General features: G+C 35.4%; 1 protein-coding gene across 1 annotated transcript; it reads left to right on the forward strand.

Annotated features, from left to right (window-relative positions):
* The first annotated feature begins 1013 nt into the window (after nucleotides 1-1013).
* Nucleotides 1014-14856, forward strand: CYLC2 (cylicin 2). The gene is made up of 4 exons (XM_017348046.4): nucleotides 1014-1030; nucleotides 9466-9506; nucleotides 10996-11117; nucleotides 13771-14856. Exons 1-4 carry the CDS (start codon nucleotides 1014-1016, stop codon nucleotides 14854-14856), a joined length of 1266 nt encoding a protein of 421 aa, XP_017203535.2.
* The last annotated feature ends 4158 nt before the right edge of the window (nucleotides 14857-19014 follow it).

Below are 19014 nucleotides of genomic sequence, written 5' to 3' on the forward strand. Positions count from 1 at the left end.
GGAAACATCAGTTTTACCTGGGAACTTATTAGACATGCAATCTTTGAAGTTCTACCCAAGACCCATTAAAACAGAACTTCTTGAGTTGAGTCTCATAAATTGGTAATTTAATAAGCCCTCTAGGTGATTCTGACATATGCAAAAGTGATGTTTTCAAATAAATACTAGAATACCATAGAGGGCTTGACTAGGGCAATGAATAGTAGATCTATAGATGCAAGGTTGCCCAGCACCTGTGTACCCATAGAGTCTCAGAGAGCTACAGGAGTGTGACTGAATCCATGTGGAAACAAAGGAGACTCTGAAGAACTCAAGCAATCTTATACAACAAAAACGAAACCAGAGGCATCACAATACCAGATTTCAAGACATACTACAGGGAAGTTATAGTCAAAACTGCTTGATAATAGCACAACGCCAGATGGGTATACCAATGGAACAGGGTAGAAACTTCAGAAATCAACCCACGCCTCTACAACCAACTTATCTTTGAGATGGGACCACAGTTTCTTCAACAAATACTGTGGGGAAAACTGGATTTCCATATGCAAAAGTATGAAGCAAGACCCCTACCTCACACCTTACACAAAAATCCATTCAAAATGGATCGTAGACCTAAATCTATAAGCTGATACCATCAAATTATTAGAGAACATTGGGAAAATCTGGTAAGTCATTGGCATATATTCTATAAGGTCTTAATAGATAATATACATTTAATTACAAATGATAATGAGTCTTTACATATAAAAACTATATAAATGATAAGACAAGTATTTTATTAAAATAAGTTCAGTTTTTAAAATTTAGCTAGCAGCATGAGGGAATTTTGCCAGTGATAAAGGGGAAATAAAAGTTAGCCTCAAAATTTCAGACAGCATAACACATGAACATGCTCTTTTTGTTATTTCCCTTTAACTCCCAGAGCTCCTTTCCCCTTTATGATGTCACTTCTCAACATCACTAATTGGAATTTATAGTACTTAAGTCTTGGCAACTCTTAGGTGGGGGAAATGTCTGTACCAAGATTGTAAGTCTTCTTGTCAATTTTTTTTGTTTCAAACTGAATGAAATATTATAGTTAGCCTGATATTTGTTCTCTTTGTCGTGAAGACATGATTTTTTTATTTTTATTACTCTTTATTATTATGCCATTCCTAAGCAAAAGTGAATGTATTTGGGCAAACATGCATTCTCAAGCAATATCATACGTTGTTTTGATCTAATACTTAGCTAATCCATACACTTCAGCAAAATAGATACAAGGTTTTAGATGAGTCTTCTTAAATGTCAGTATTGTTTCACTTCTTATCAGATTGTATTTTGGGGAATATAAAACAAAATTGTTCATCATTCTTTATTTGGGTGGGAAACAATCGAGTCTCTCGTCTCCCCAGGGACCATTTGCAAGAACACTGACGAAAAGCTAGTTGTACCCCCTCGAGAAATACTGAGTATGCAAAAGTACTTCCTACTGTAAATTATCAAAACATAAAAGTTATATACTAGTGGTTTATTTATGCTTAGTTTGTGAAATAGTAAGCCTTTTTACTGTAATGTAAATTTAAAATGTTATCTCAAAAACTAAAAAAAAGAAGGGGGAAAGGAAAGAAAGTGGGAAGAAAGCGAGAAGTGAGGGAGGAAGGAAGAGAATATCATTATGTTCTCAGAAGTGAACCTAAAAACATGTTACATCTGTTAAAAACTAATTTAAAATTAAAACTAAACATTTTTAAGGAGAAAAATTTTTCAGTAGGTCAATCTTTTTATGGATGGCATGGAACAAAGGTAAATGATTAAATTTTTAGACATAACAGTAATTGTGACTGGCTTATATTCTTAGACTACTCTTGAAGGGAAGATGAAATGTATGTCCCGAAAATAAGTGGTTGGCATTGTTGCACAACTGGTTTAGCCACTGCCTGATATACAGGCATTCTACTATATCAGAGCACCAGTTCACGCTACTGCTGCTTCTCTTCAGATTGAGATCCTGGCTAATGCACCAGAGGAAGGCTGCAGATGATGGTCCAAGTACTTGGGCATGTGGAAGACCTGGATGGAGTTTTGGGCTCCTGGCTTTTGCCTGGCCCAACTCCAGCTGTTATGGCCCTTTGAAGAACGAAGCAGTGGATGAACAATCTCTCAATCTCTCTGTCAACTCTACCTTTAACATAAAATAAATCTGTAAAATATAAAAAGTAACTTCCATAAACACTGGTATCTAGTTTACTCTAAAAAATCATTGTTTTTTTAAACAGATTTATTTACATATTTGAAAGGCAGAGCTAAGAGAAAGGAGGACACACACACACACACACACACAGAGATGGGGGGACAGGGGAGAGATCTTTCATCTGCTGCTTCATTCCCCAAATGTCTGCAATGGCTCTGGCTGGGCAGAGCCAAAACTAGAAGCCAGTAGCTTTCTACAGTACCCCATGTGGGTTCAAGGGCCAAGCACTAAAGCCATCTTCCACTGCCTTCCCAGCTACATTAGTAGGGGAATGGCTCTGAAATGGAGCAGCCAGGAAATGAAACTTCACCCACATGTGATGCTTGCATTACAGGTGGTGGCTTAACTGTCTGTGCCACAATGCTGGTAACTTTATTCTTTGTTTAAAGGGCAATTTTAAGTAAAGGTTTGTCTATATTTGTCACGATCAAAGTCTCAGAGACTTAATTACTATTACACAGTAATCTGTGTACTGGCATCAAAAATGGCAGAATTATACTACATCTTAACTTGTGATGCTTAAACACCATAAACATCAATAGCATTATTGAGCTTATGAACATTTCATGGCTTTCTGAGAACAACAATGGTTAAAAATACATTTTTGATCTTTTGATTATTTCTAAGTTGTGTTATTGTAGAGGATTCCTCAAATTCTCTACTTACTGTAGAAGGAAAGTGTGATAGAATTAATAATTAATTGGCCTCTCCATAAGCCAATGAAGCACACACAAAAATCCTTAGCAACAAATTATTGTATTTCCCTGGATTGAAGTGAGGATTCCTTTTATAATTTATTTATTCATTTGAAAGGCAGTGTGACAGATTGAGGGTGGAAAAGAGAGAAAGAGTGAGAGATTTTTCCATCCTTTGGTTCACTACCCAAATGGACACAACAACCAGGTATAGGCCAAGCTGAAGTCTAGTGCCAGGAACTCCATCCATCCTGGTTTCCCGCATGAGAAGCAGGGACACAAGTTTTTGGGCCATCTTCCAGGTTCATTACTAGGAAGCTGGATTGGAAGCAGCGCAGCTGAAACTCCAACCTGTGTCCTGATAGGGGAAGCCAGCATCACAAGTGGTGGCCTTATCACTGGGCTACAATGCTGGCTCCAAGTGAAAACTCTTAATTCTTCAACACAGAGAATCTAAAGAGTAGAACATAATTTTCGATTCTATTTTTCATTTATTTTAATTCTTCTGAGAATGTCTCAGGCATTGTTTTACACATAATGCTTCTATGATTGTAGCTTGTAGCTGATAAAGAAAATTTTCCTCCTTGATCTTAGTTTACCTTCTTCCCAATTTATTTGTCCTCAATAACTTGGCTCCATCCAAACCTCAATACTCCACAAAATATTTTCATCTTTTGCCTTAAATTCCAATTGAGATTGTACTAATCAACTCAGTTCTTCTGTTTCTTAAGATTTACTTTATCTGTCTATCTATCTATCTATCTATCTATCTATCTATCTATCTATCTATCAAAGAGAGAGAGAGAGAGAGAGAAATCATCCATCTATTAGTTCACTTCTCAGATAGCCACAAATAAACTCAGACAGGGGCTTCATATAGGTCTCCTGCATGGGTGGCAGGGGCCCAAAAACTTGGAACATTTTCCATTGTTTTTCCCAGGCCATTACCAGGAAACTGGATTGGAAGTGAGGTAGCCAGGATACAAACTGGCACCAATATCGGATGCCACCGAAATAGTGGTGCCTTTATCTACTACGCCACAAGACAGGTCCCCAGTTCTTCCATTTCTAATGCTGGATTGGAATAAGAGAATTTTTTTTAGTCCTTTGAAATTTAAAAATTCTAAATAATATAAGGTGAATGGATAAAATTGAATTTGAATTCTTTAAATTTTAAATATATCATTTTATCAAATAGTTAAAGCTAAAATGTGTTATTTTAGTGCTGAGGTATTTTGTCATTTCATTTTAGATCTTATCATCTTATTTGGGGACACTGTGAAGCCCACTGAGGGCCTTCATGCTTCTCTTGTATATCTGAGCACCATAGTTTCCTATGCCTCATCTAATAAATTCATAGAAAAAAAAGTCATTCATGGGTTATACGACTTAAGTTTTACATTTTCCTCTGAATTTGTTAATGTTTAATTATTTTCCACTTTGTTTATTTGCTTGCTGTCATGATAGGATTGTGTTTTACTGAAAAGAAACAGAAAAAATAATCTGGATATAGAAATCCTGTCCACCCCCCAAAAAATGGAAGTGAGAGAGTTTACTTCAAAAATTTGGTATCATACAGAGTACCTAAAATCTGAACATTTAAACTTCCAATCTAATCTCATATCTGCTATACATTTTACATTTTTGTCCCCCTAAGAAACAGAATCCACCCTTAACATACTGGTCTAGGTGTTCACAATGATCTGAGCAAGAGCTCATCAACCTTGATATGCATGAGGGTTTGTCAGCCTTGACACTACTACTGACATTTGAGGCTCAATAATTCTTTGTTAGAGTAGGAAGTGGAAGGTCTTGGAAGAGGAAGGTTGACAGCATCATGTGGATTGTAATATGTTTAGCAGCTTCGCTGGTCTTTACTTGCTAAATACCAATGTCATTGTACTGGGCCTGTTCGGTGTGCATATATACCCACACACGCACATGTTACAGATAATCAAATGGCCTTCAGTTGCAAAATGTCCCTAGGCAAGAACTTCAGAATTCATCCATTCTAAGAAATACTGATCCAGAAAAATGCTAGAAAATTTTAACTCACATAGAGCCATTCCTCAACAAGACAATAACCAGGGACAGTTGACCTTTGTCTTTATACAAAGATCTCTAGAAAATACAATAAAGGTGATTTAGTCACTGAAATTTCTTGAAAAAATTTCTGCCAAGATTTTTATGGTCTTATTTTTCTTATAGTTGACTTAGAATCACAAAAGCTTGACAATGCTGGCAGGATACCTGCTTTTTTTCACAGAAACAGGAAATCTGTGGACAATTCACAGGAACTAGGGAAGATATCACATTCTTTAAATCCATTGGGCTTTTAATTTATTCAACGTTTTGAATACACTAGCAGAGATAGTGAATGATAAGTAATTGGAAATATTTCATCCTAAAAGAGAAAATAAATGTAAAATACGTTAAATATTTATTCCTTCAAAATTTTTTCTGGTGGTAATATAGGAATAGATGTTTTTCTTAGATAAACCAAAGTTTTAATGTTTCTCCATTGGGAATTCTTTTTTATTTAAGGAAACCTAAATCTAGTTTCTCTTTCTAGAGTTGCAAATCCATTACATTTCATGTTGCTGACAATGCAAAACCTTTACTTCAGAAAACTCAGAAACTGAGAATGATTTTGAAATGATTGGATGGACAGGTCTGAAATGAAGACAGATTTGGGGTGTTACATTCCACTTTATATTAGTTAATATGGGATATAAATTATTGCATTTCCTTACCTATGTCCAGAGCCCTTAAAGCAAGCACCAGTCACAGTAGGAAAAAAACATTTTTTTTTCATTTGTTACAATTTTTTTTCTTGTAGAAGTTAATGATTAAATTAGATCTCGGTCCTGTCAGATTTAATTTTTAAGAATGGAAATTCATTTACATTCATATGAAGATATTTGTTCAAATTTTAAAAAAAAACAAGAGATACACTATCAATTTGCTATTTTGTGTAAGACAGTTTGTCAGTTTTTTATAAGAAAAGGAAAAAAATAGGATCCGAATATACAATAATCCAGAGAATTTGTTGAATTCAGGGAGGAAAAGGTAGAAATGCTTTCATCAGCAGAATTAGATTTGGGGAGAAAGATGGAAAATTCTATTTAGTCTAAAAGGTGAACTGATTTAATTGCTTAAGACATAAAATTTGCACAGTGAATGGGGACTAGGGTATTTAGTTCTCTGCTATTTGGAGGTCTTATAAATTATTCTCAGCAAAACAGCAAACAACCAAAGTTTATTTCACTGTTACTACCTGAAACTTAACCAACCATAACAAACATATAGACATATGACCACAATGGGAGTTTGTGTTGTGCCATATTGCTGTCAGTTCACCCTGCCTCTCCTAACAGATGGCTCTTCAATTATAATTCTACAATGACAGTTCTGCCAATTCTTGAAATGCTTATAAAGAAATACTACAGCATTTCTCTTATATCCCTGTATTTTTCTTGCATTTTAATGGTTCTGACTCATTTATACTACTACTTTATGCATTTCAGTAATTCATTCCTTGTAGTATTCCATTACACGTTTATATTACACTTAGTTTATCCATTCTCCTGTTGATGCGCTCTTGGGTTTATCTTAGTTTTGGGGTTACGAGTAATGTTGCTATAAACATTTAAGTCCATAGACCTCTCTTTCAGTGGAAATACATATGTATTTTGCTTTGTTCCTTTTTGTCTTTAATTACTCTGAGTAAAATTTTTAGTTTTCTTTTCTTTATATTTTATTGAAAATTATAGTATTTTATTGAAGTAACATCTTCCAGTGCTTCTGATATATAAAAGTTAATTCATACTCATAATTAGAACTTGTATCAGAAATATTATTACATTCATTAGGTGACCCTAAAAATTCTTTTTTGTTGATTTACTGAATATTCTAATTTTCTAATCATTTTATCTTGAATAAAAATAATTTTACTTCTTCCTTTTACTTTTTGATTTTACTGCCTCATGCAATAAAATGGAGAGCATGGAATACAACATTGAACAGAAATAGTAGAGAAGAATATTTTTGCACGATTCTGATTTATACTGGAAATAGTCAATATTCCACTATTAAGTTTGATTTTAACAATAGGTATTGTCTAGACATTTTATCGATGTCAGGAATATGTTTTCTGTGTCTAGTTATCTCAGAAAGTTTCAGTTCTAAATAAGTCTTAAGAACTGCCTGCATATACTAAGATGGTCAGATGGCTATAATTTTTCATGTGGAGTGGCTGTGTTTGTTGATTTTATATTGAATCAATCTTGCAGTCTGGAAAGTGCACTTCAATGGTATGAAATATTGGCCATTTTTATATATTTCAGTAAGATGTATTAAATTTTAAGGAATTAATTGTCCATTCATGTAGGGATATCTTTAATATTCTTTTATGGTAATGACCTTATAAGATGTGTTGCTATTTACGTTGGTCACAAAATGATTTGGAATAGCTGTCCCTCTCCTTCTTTTATCATGAAATTTTTCAACTTTTTAAAAATTTTTTGTTTAATTTATTTGACAGATAGGGTTAGACAGTGAAGGAGAGAGACAGAGAGAAAGGTCTTCCCTTTGTTGGTTCACCTCCCAAATGGCCGCCAAGGCCGGAACTATGCTGATCTGAAGCCAGGAGCCAGGTACCTCTTCCTAGTCTCCTACGTGGGTGCAGGTGCCCAAGCACTTGGGCCATCCTCCACTGCTCTCCCAGGCCACAGCAGAGAGTTGGACTGGAAGAGGAGCAGCCGGGACTAGAACCTGGAGCCCATATGGGATGCCAGCACCGCAGGCAGAGGATTAACCAAATGAGCCATGGCGCTGGCCCCTCAAATTTTTCAACTATTAATGTAAAGAGTTAGAGCACTGATTTTAAACTTTTTTGTTATGTAAAGAATTAAAGTTATATATTATCTCCTACCATTCAGCAAATTTGATAATTTTTGATGTATTATGCTATTTTCCAGTTTATGTTTTTATAAGTTTGCATTACGATTTCTGTTTGAGGATTGCTTCTTTGGAGGAAGCTGCTTTTTAAAAAAGATTTATGTAGAAAATTTGTTACTGATTTCTAATTCAATCCGTGGATGATCAAGAATATGCTGTACAGGGGCTAGTGTTGTGGAGCAGCATATTAAGCTGACACTTGTGCTGCCAACATCCCAGTGTCAATTCAAGTCTGGGCTTCCAATCCAGCTTTCTGTTAATTTGCCTGGGAAGGCAGTAGAACATGGCCCCTGCCACCCTTGTGAGAGACCAGAATGGAGTTCCTGGCTCCTGGCATCAGTCTGGCACAGACTTATATATTGAAACAACTTGGGGAGTGAACCAGCAGGTGGAAAATCTCTCCATCATTTCATCTCTCTCTGTCACCCTGCCTTTCAAATAAATTAATAAATGTTTTTTAAAAGTTTATGCCTTGGAAGTTAATGGATAATGCCCAGTCAACCATTTTGAAAATATGAAGTTTAATAGCATTGCATAATGAGTTTGAGATATTTTCTCTTCCAGAACATTTGGAATAGAATAATCCATAATGATAGCTGGGCATCAAAATTCCTCAGTAGTATATATATGTACTTTACTTAGATCCAAGTTTAGAGATTCAGGTTGAATGAGATGAGTAAATTTGGTGGAGGTAGTCATTTAAGAAAACCCTTGGTTACATAATTTACTGGTGAATTTATTCTATATTTTACGCAATTCAAATTTTGAGTTACAGTAATGTTCCAGGTTGCATGTTGACAATTTCATTCTTTAATCATGTACCAATATTCTATATTGTATGTACTTAATTATTAATTTTATGAAGTATGTTTTGTGTGTATGTATTTGAAGGTTTCAAATTAATTCATAATCAACAGAGTCTATGTCTGCAAGATAGTAGAACAATATAGAATAATAATTCTCTAGCATATTTTTACTATGGATTTCCACTACACATTTTAAAAAGATCATAAAACTACATACATATAATAATAAAATAATGAGAACTTATGAATGGAAAATAACTTATAACACAGTTCCATCTCTCAGATTTCCCTTCAGAATAAAAAGAATGACATTCCACATCAATACTTACAATGCACACACATAGACACACTCAAAGGCACATGGGTATGCCATTTGAAGATTAGGCTTGGTGACGTTTTGAGAATATATTGAGAACCTACTTTACTTTACCAGATAATTTGTAAAGTGATATTTTGATATAATGTCGTTTTCAGGAGAGCTTGGAGCATGAATTGGTTAACATAATTATGTTTTCATATGTTAAAGTTTACATTGCCAAGTTTATTACATTAAATCTATTCTATTTATTACATTATTTTAGGTTATCATTTAAAAGGTGAAAAGTGGTCAATGGAGATAGAAATACAGATGTAGAAATTTTAAGACATTCATTTCAGATAAGGCAAATTGGTTACATAGATTTTTTGATAGCAAGTACTTATGTATAATGATTATTAAATATCCTCATCTTGTATAAGTTAATTAAAACTTCTCCCTTTTATTTTATAGCCAAAAAATAAACTTCGGGACATATGATAATTATATTCCAGGTAAGAAACATTTGATATTTATAATAAAATGTACATGATTAATTTTATGGACAAGTGATTATCATCCTCCATACAAAGTGCAAAGCAAAAAAAAAAAGAAACACTGCCATGGAATATAATTAATTATCAACATTTATTCTCCAAGGAATCATTTCAGGGGCTTAATAAATATATTTCATTTTTTAATGTAAGAAATATTAAGCAAATATGTTCAGCCATATAAAATAAATACAATAACATTTTAGTAATCATAAAATTAGATAATCTTTGTTTAAAGATTTATGTATTTGAAAGGCAGAGTTAAAGAGAGGTAGGGGGGAGAGAGATAAGAGAGAGAGAGAGTGTGTTCCATCCATTGGTTCACTCCCCAAATGGCCGCAATGGCCAGAGCTGGGCTGATCCAAAGCCAGAAGCCTGGAGCTTCTTCCAGGTCTCAGACATGCGTACAGGGGCCCAAGGACTTGGGCCATCTTCTACTGCTTTCCCCGACCATTAGCAGAGAGCTTGATCAGAAGTGGAGCGGCCAGGACTTGAACTGGTGCCCATATGGATGCTGGAACTGCAGGCAGCAGCTTTACCCACTACGCCACAGTACCGACCCCAAAATTAGATAATCTTATAGTTGAAAAGCAACATAGAAATTAGATAAATAACTTCTCACTCTTGTCAGGAATCTCTTCTACTACCTTCCTGAAAGACTGTTTCCATCTTATAATTGGCCAAATATCTCATTACTGGATGAAGGAAATGTAGAAATGTACTTAATTTTGAAAGACTTCAGAAATCAGGTGTTTTCCCACTTAGAGCTTAAAAATGACTTTCATTCTCTTCCCCAGTGATTCTGACACTGTTTCTAGGTACTCACAGGAAAAGTTCTGTTTTTTCTTACATAAACTGGCACTGCAAATGTTCAAATGCAGTGATGAGAAATCTCACTGTCCTCATTGGTAACTTAAATATCCTCTATCATTTCTGTTCTAATTTCTGGGTAACTTGTCTATCTTCTTTACATATGTCACATATAATAATGCAGTTGTTGAATATATAGCACTTACTCTTGTAAATTGGAAAATGACTACTGACAAGGATTGTGGGGTGTTGAGTTAAAGCTTTAGTACTCCAAATTATTACCAAGTACTGAGTATTTTATAGGCATTGGGCTAAGTACTTTGGGGTTACAGAAGTATTTATGCTTTTCTGCTTTCAATAGAAGGAAAGGCTCAGAATATCACAAATATAAAGATTTAAGATGAAGTGGTAATACTGTTTCCATTTATATCATAACACATAGTTATGTGTAAAACTGGTTAAGATAGAAAAATCAACTTTTTCTCTCATATTGATAACAGAATTTCAAACATTACTAAATGAATGAAGCCATAATTTTAATAATTTGTTTCTTTATTTACATGATATGTATTATACTATAATTCATTTCTGATGCATTTCTAACTTCCCCAAATTATATATTTTATGTCTTTTATTTTAGTCAGTGAATTAAGCAAAAAATCATGGAATCAGCAACACTTCTCCCTGGCATTTCCCAAACCACAGCGACCAGGAACAAAAAGAAGATCAAAACCTTCCCAACTACGAGACAACACAGCTCCTGTTAGTATTTAAAAATGATATAATTATTAGTAATTATTAGTAACTTGTTAGAGATCAGCTTATTATGTCTAATTATATGTGTTATAGATCAGAACTGACTGACAAAATTTCTGGGATGGTGGAAATCACATTTGAAATGAGGCTAGTGCAACTGAGGCACTGAATTTTACATGTGAATTAACTTTAACTAAAGTAAAGGAAATTATGTTTACACATTGCTGATAGATGCCATTATTTGACAGCACTGTTGAAAATAATCCAAATTCTAATGTGGGGAAAGTTGATATAATACTTGAATATCTTTGTATACAATTGATGCCCCCGCCCAATATTTCAAATTGACTGTTAGCAACTCCACATTATAGAAAAGGTGTTCAAGGAACAGAGAAACTCAAAAATCCTAATGTTATGGTTTCACTCAGGAAATGTTCCCCAACAGGCACACTCCCGTTCATTAGAGTCAGATTTACTTTATTTTTTTATTTTTTATTTATTTTTTATTTTTATTTTTTTGACAGGCAGAGTGGACAGTGAGAGAGAGAGAGAGAGAAAGGTCTTCCTTTGCCATTGGTTCACCCTCCAATGGCCGCCGCGGCCGGCGCACCACGCTGATCCGATGGCAGGAGCCAGGTACTTATCTTGGTCTCCCATGGGGTGCAGGGCCCAAGAACTTGGGCCATCCTCCACTGCACTCCCTGGCCACAGCAGAGAGCTGGCCTGGAAGAGGGGCAACCAGGTCAGAATCCGGTGCCCTGACTGGGACTAGAACCCGGTGTGCCGGCGCCACAAGGCAGAGGATTAGCCTAGTGAGCCACGGCGCCGGCCCCAGATTCACTTTAAAACTTGATGAGATTTCAATGCTTCATCTGTTCCTTGTAATTTTCTTAAAATTCTAAGAAACAGAAAATAGGCTGGTGCCACGACTCACTAGGCTTATCCTCCTCCTGCGGTGCTGGCACCCGAGTTATAGTCCCGGTCAGGGTGCCAGATTCTGTTCCAGTTTTTCCTTTTCCAGTCCAGCTCTCTGCTGTGGCCTGGGAAGGCAGTGGAGGATGGTCCAGGTCCTTGGGCCCTGCACCCCCATGGGAGACCAGGAAGAAGCATCTGGCTCCTGGCTTCAGATTGGCGCAGTGCGCGGGCCACAACCTGCAGGCCTTAGCGGCCACTTGGGGGGTGAACCAATGGAAAAAGGAAGACCTTTCTCTCTCTCTCTCTCTCTCTCTCTCTCTCTCTCTCTAAGTCTAACTCTGCCTGTCAAAAAAAAAAAAAAAAAAAAGAATTAGAAAATAGACGTTTCCCAACACTTCTGGAACTGCCATGAAATGGAAAATGTTTAAAGAAATGTTTTTGGGGCCAGTGTTATAGGGGTAAAGCAACAGCCTGTGATGCAACCATATGCCAGTTCAGGACTTAGCTGTTCCACTTATGATCCAGCTCCTTGTTTATGTGCCAGAGAAATCAGTGGAAGATGGACCATGTGTCCATGTACTACCACCCAAGTGGGAGACCAGGAAGAAGATCGAGGCTCCTGGTTTTCTCCTGGCTCAGTCCCGGCCTTGGCAGCGATTTTAGAGTAAACCAGTGGATGGAAGATGGAAGAGGAAATCTGTCTCTTCCTCTCTCCCTCTGTAATTCTACCTTTCAAAAATAATAATAGTAAATTTTAAAAAATTTTTTTTCACAAAATAATCCTCTCATCAACTCTTATTTATTTTAGGAAACAAATCCCATCAATATTGATCAGTGTTCCTTTCCTCCTTTCCTTGATTTATTTTTCTATTGTTTATCAATTCTACAAAGTAGCTCTTTGTATCATGTACTTTTGCAAATCTTTGGTTAGGAATTTTAAATAAAAGGCATCACAGCCTGTAATGAATGTCACAGATACCATTATTTTAGATACTGATCTAATGATAATTGATATCCTGCTAAGTATTAGGAAGAATTTTAGGTTTTTCCTTTAAGTACAGTTGGAATTCTAGACTCTTGGTTTTGTCCTGGACCAACCCCCATCATTACCGGCATTTAGGAAAAATGGCAGTGGATAGAATATTCTCTCCCTCTCTCTCTCTTTCTCTCTCTTATTTTTTTAAAGATTTATTTATTTATTAGAAAGTCAGAGTTACACTCAGAGATAAGGAGAGACAGACAGAGAGAGAGAGAGAGAGAGAGAGAGAGGTCTTCCATCCACTGGTTCACTCCCTAATTGGCCACAACAGCCAGGGCTGTGCTGATCTGAAGCCAGGAGCCAGGAACCTCTTCTGGGTCTCCCACACAGGTGCAGGGACTCAAGGACTTAGGCCATCTTCTACTGCTTTCCCAGGCCATAGCATAGAGCTGGATGGGATGTAGAGCAGCCAGAACTCGAACTGGTGCCGATGTGGGATGCCGGCACTGCAGACAGCAGTCCTACCCACTATCAGCCTCAGTGCTGGCTCTCTCTTTCTATCTTTTCCTCTCTCTCTGCCACCCTACCTTTTGAATAAATGCATATATATATATAAATTATTACACCAAGAACATAATAAAATATGAAATATATAATTTCTTCAATATTTATCAAAATATAAGGTATTGAAATTAGAATATATTTGGCATGTGTTAATATAGACATACTCACAACTTGTCCATAATTTTCTAACCAATATTTCAGGTAATTGATGAAGAAAAATTAAGAAGTCGTAAACAACCATTATGGATGCACCGTTCTTTAATGAGAATTTCTGAAAGACCATCTGATTATTTAGCTGCTCGGAGGAAGCCTCCACCCAAACCAACTCCTTCCCCAAAGGGTGCTGGGGAAAAACCTTCATCCCCAGAAGTAGGTAAGAAAGAAAAAGATGACAAGAAAGCACAGAAGGAAAAATCAGATTCAGAACCAGAATTAAAAGGTAAGCCAGATGCAAAGAAAGACAAAGGTGCAGCTAAAGATGAAACAGGAGCTACAAAAAAAGATAAAAAAGGCTCAAAGAAGGACAAGGGTTCAGTCACAGAGTCTGGAGAAGAAAAATCAGATTCAAAGAAAGGTAAAAAGCAATCAAAGAAAGGCAAAGATTCGGCCACAGAGTCTGAAGGGGAAAAGCCAGATTCAAAGAAAGATGATAAAAAAGGTAAAAAAGACTCAAAGAAAGGCAAGGATTCAGCCACAGAATCTGAAGGGGAAAAGCCAGGTTCAAAGAAAGATGATAAAAAAGGTAAAAAAGACTCAAAGAAGGGCAAGGATTCAGCCACAGAGTCTGAAGGGGAAAAGCCAGGTTCAAAGAAAGATGACAAAAAAGGTAAAAAAGACTCAAAGAAGGGCAAGGATTCAGCCACAGAATCAGAAGGGGAAAAGCCAGATGCAAAGAAAGATGACAAAAAAAGTAAAAAGGAGCCCAAGAAAGGCAAGGATTCAGCCACAGAGTCTGAAGATGAAAAAGGAGGTCTAAAGAGAGATGCCAAAAAAAGTAAAAAAGAGACCAAGAAGGGCAAAGACGCGCCTACAGATTCAGAAGCTGAAAAGCCTGGTGAAAAGAAAGATAAGGAATCAAAGAAAGGTGATGAAGCAAAGGACGCCAAGAAAGACGCAAAGAAAGATACAAAGAAGAAAGACAGTAAAAAGGACAAGAAGGATGAAAAGAAGCCTGGAGAGGCAGAGGGCGAACCAAAGGATGACAAGAAAGGGGCAAAGAAAGATGCTGGAGACGCAAAGAAGGATGCAAAGAAGGGGGGGAAGAAAGATACCAAGAAACCCAAATAGGTCTTATAAATAAGGATGCAAACTGAAGGAACAATTCAAAATCATAATCAACAATAGAGTTTAGCGTTTGAATCCAAAAGCAACAGTGAAAAAAGAAGGTTCAAGAAATCAGTCAAATCATTTTTAAAGGACAACAAAGAAGAAGAATACAAGGAGGACTCAGGACAAGATATATAAAACATGAGAAAGATGTTAAGATATATTAAGGGAATTCATTGAAGACTTTAAAGGCACTTAGGCTACCTTTGGGGATATGAAATATGTAACAAAAATTCCTAGAAAGGATAAACTAAGACTAATCAAGCAATGGTGTAGAAAATAATGACACCGACTCTCTGGATGCAAAAATATTTAAAAAAATCAATATAAGATTTTTCAGAAAATATCTGAGAAGGGATAAACTGTATCTATGAAATTCAAACAAAATCTCAAGCTGCATCCTTATGTTTCAATTAAGAACTAGAGGTGTCACAAAAAGAAATCAAATAATTTTCAGAAAATTGCTTTGAAGTAAATATGAATTAAACTTTCCTCATCAAACTAAAATGCCATTACTACCTTGTGAGTCAATACCTTCATCCCTGAAATTTAAACAATCCTATGTTCACAGTTTTTGAATATTCTACCTGCAAGACAAATGAAAACACTTGGTAAGTTCATTTTATTTTAATTCAAATTAAATTCAAAATAGTTGAACCAATTTAAAGTATTAAACTGACACTGTTTTCAAAATAGATCCATAATTTTGCAGATTTGCCTTTTTACTAAAATTTTATCAAGTTTGCATTTTCTCTTTATCAGAGATATTTGAAGAAGATGGAAATCTCAATAAATAAATGAAGTTTTTAAAAAATGTCAACGAAAAGTTTAAGGAAAGTACAGTTATTTATCATACAAACAAATTATGGTAATATGATGTTATGTTATATAATCATTATAACAATCATCAAAAGTCCATACTTCTTCACTCATTTCCAAATTCATGTAGACAATAGTAGCCAAATTCTTTTCTTGTGCAAATTACCAATAGATCAAACTTAAATGATACTTATGAAGGAACATTTTTGCTAAATTGATAAATATTAAAGTAACCCAAAATAACCAGAATATCACAGAGTATAAAAGAATATCTACATAGTATTATTTAGATATGGAAATCTTTAGCTTCAAATTTTTATAACTCAATATATTGAAGTCTGTTTTGATACACAAGTCAATAATGTGAAGAAAAATAAAACACAATAGAAAGTAAAATAAAACATCATTAAACTTCCCACCTAGTGGCAATTCATTCACTTCTAACTTAAAACATTCTCTGTAAGATAAACTCAACATTATTCCAGAAATTACTAATTTTCCTTCAACTTTATCATTTCCAGTATAAACTCTGGATTCAAGATAAAGATCGCTGGCACTAAAGAAAGAAGCCTCTATTCCACATATTATTAAAAGAATGTATATAGTTAGGTGTAGTGGCTTTGACTGATTATTGAGCATTGGCTCCTTTGCTTTGTGCATAAACAACCAAGGATCAGTGACTGTGAAACCACCTGTTTTATCTTGATCAGTTATACCAGCAGAGTGTCAAAACCTGCCTCTGTTTTCTCTCTCACCTCTGGTTACTACCTTGTTCTCCCACTTACTTATGGGAAAAACTGTATATGCAGTTCTTAAAAAAAAGTTTTCTTAAAACGTTGATATCTTTCTGAGGATTTAGAGAACACTAAAAGTATTCTTTTTCCTCTATAAAGGACCAATAAAAATTTATTTTTGGGACTAAAAAATTAGATTTTAGAATGTATATTAAGAGAACAATTGAGTTTCTACTTTTATTTTTCTAGTGAAATGACCTATGGTCACCAAGAGTATTCTTGTGGTCATATGCAATGGTAGTATTGTGTGTGTGTGTGTGTGTGTGTGTGTATACCCCAGTTCTTCTGTTCAATATATATAATTTTTCTCAGTTGTTGCATTTATTCTCATGATTTTATATGCCATTCTTTGCTGTTGAATCTTACATATAAGTCCAAACTTTTCCACTCAATTCGAAATCCAGATATACAAATAGTTAATCACCAATCTACTTGACTGTCTTCTAGGCATCTCAAAATTAACATGGCCTGAGGAGAATCCTTGATACTCCTCCACTGAACCAAGTCAGTAAATGGCACTGATATTCAATCTACGGCTTACTCCAAAATGGTGAGTTGTCCATAATTACTCATTTTTTATTCTCCTGCCTTTTAGCATGTCCAGATCCATCTGCCTCTAAAGAAATCTGAACTAGTATGCTCCATTAAATTTCAACTGTTTCTGCATAAGTCCAAGCAACCATTATATCTCACCTGGAAATAAAAGCCTTGTAAATGCAGGTGATTTCCTCTGCTTCATCTCTCACAACCACCCCACAACCCATTTTCCACATAGAAACCATTATATTTCTCCTCTAGCCCAAAACATTAATGCATTTATGTCAATTTTATCATGAACTTTTCTTTTGCTCTCGTTTAATATTAAACTAGTCACTATTTCTCAGATCTTATGTGGCACTGATTATTTTTGTCTCCATGCTGTTATCATTCTGGATTTCATGTTATATATTTAATTGCAGGTAGTCTTGTGATATTAAGCCTTCACACTTATTACCTCTTCCTAGAACTGAAATCTCCTAATACTTCACATTTCTGAGTTCTTCAAATGATTTATTCTCAGTTAAATTTTACATTTCCGAACAGTTTTAATTGGCTGATTTTTAGAGAGCTTTTAGTTTGTCAACAAAACTTATCAAAAGGTAAGGGGATTTCCATAATGTTTTTTAGAGAAGTTTTAGTTTTTCAACAAAAATTAGCAGAAAGTATGAAGAATTCCCACAGACTCCTTACCTATGTGGGTAGTTTATCAATGCTCCCCACCACAGTGATACCTTTGTTACAATTTATTAATTTACATTAATATATTATTATCATTCAAAATCCATTGTTCACAGGAATGTTCTCTCTAGGTTACATATTTTATGAATTTGCACAAATTTGTATCATAGTTCCACCATTATATATGAGCACACCTCAAAAGGTTTGTGGAAAATGAAATTAAAACAAAGGTTTTTTTTCGTACAATAATGTTTGAAATCAATGATTACTTCTTATATATTAACATTTTCCATGAACTTTTTGAAGATCCTTTGTAACGTGTAGACTCATTTCACTGTCCTAAAAATTCTCTACCTATCCCTTCTTTCCTCCCCCCAACTCTGGGCAACCAATAATATATTCACTCTCTCCACTGTTTTGGCTTTTCAAGAATTTCATGTAATTGAAATCATATAGTACTCAAGCAGAGCCTTCACAAACTGCCTCCTTTCATTAGTAATGCATATTTACATTTATTTCCTTTGTGTCTTCTTCATGGTTTGAAATCTCTTCTTTTTTTCACTTTGAGAAATATCTTACTGGCAGGTTGTACCATAGTTGTTGTTTTTTTTTTTAACTTTTATTTAATGAATCTAAATTTCCAAAGTACAGAATATGGACTACAATGGCTTCCCCCCCATAACATACCTCCCACCTGCAACCCTCCCCTTTTCCACTCCCTCTCCCCTTCCATTCACATCAAGATTCATTTTCGATTCTCTTTACATACAGAAGATCAGTTTAGCATACATTAAGTAAAGATTTCAACAGTTTGCTCCCACACAGAAACATAAAGTGAAAAATACTGTTTGAGTACTAGTTATAGCATTAAATCTCCATGTACAGCACACTAAGGACAGAGATCCTACATGAGGAGTAAGTGCACAGTGACTCCTGTTGTTGACTTAACAAATTAACACTCTTGTTTATGGCATCAGTAATCACCCTAGGCTTTTGTCATGAGCTGCCAAGGCTATGGAAGCCCCCTAAGTTCACCAACTCTGATCATATTTAGACAAGGCCATGGTCAAAGTGGAAGTTCTCTCCTCCCTTCAGAGAAAGGTACCTCTTTCTTTGATGACCCGTTCTTTCCACTGGGATCTCACTTTAGGTTTCCTTTAGGCTTTTTTTTTTTTTTTCCCCAGGGTGTCTTGGCTTTCTGTGCCTGAAATACTCTCATGGGCTTTTCAGCTGGATCCACATGTCTTAAGGGCTGATTCTGAGGCCAGAGTGCTGTTTAGGACATCTG

This window comes from Oryctolagus cuniculus, chromosome 1 (genome assembly GCF_051225735.1).
Source record: "Oryctolagus cuniculus isolate XC-2025 breed Fujian yellow rabbit chromosome 1, ASM5122573v1, whole genome shotgun sequence".
Taxonomy (NCBI): Eukaryota; Metazoa; Chordata; class Mammalia; order Lagomorpha; family Leporidae; genus Oryctolagus; species Oryctolagus cuniculus.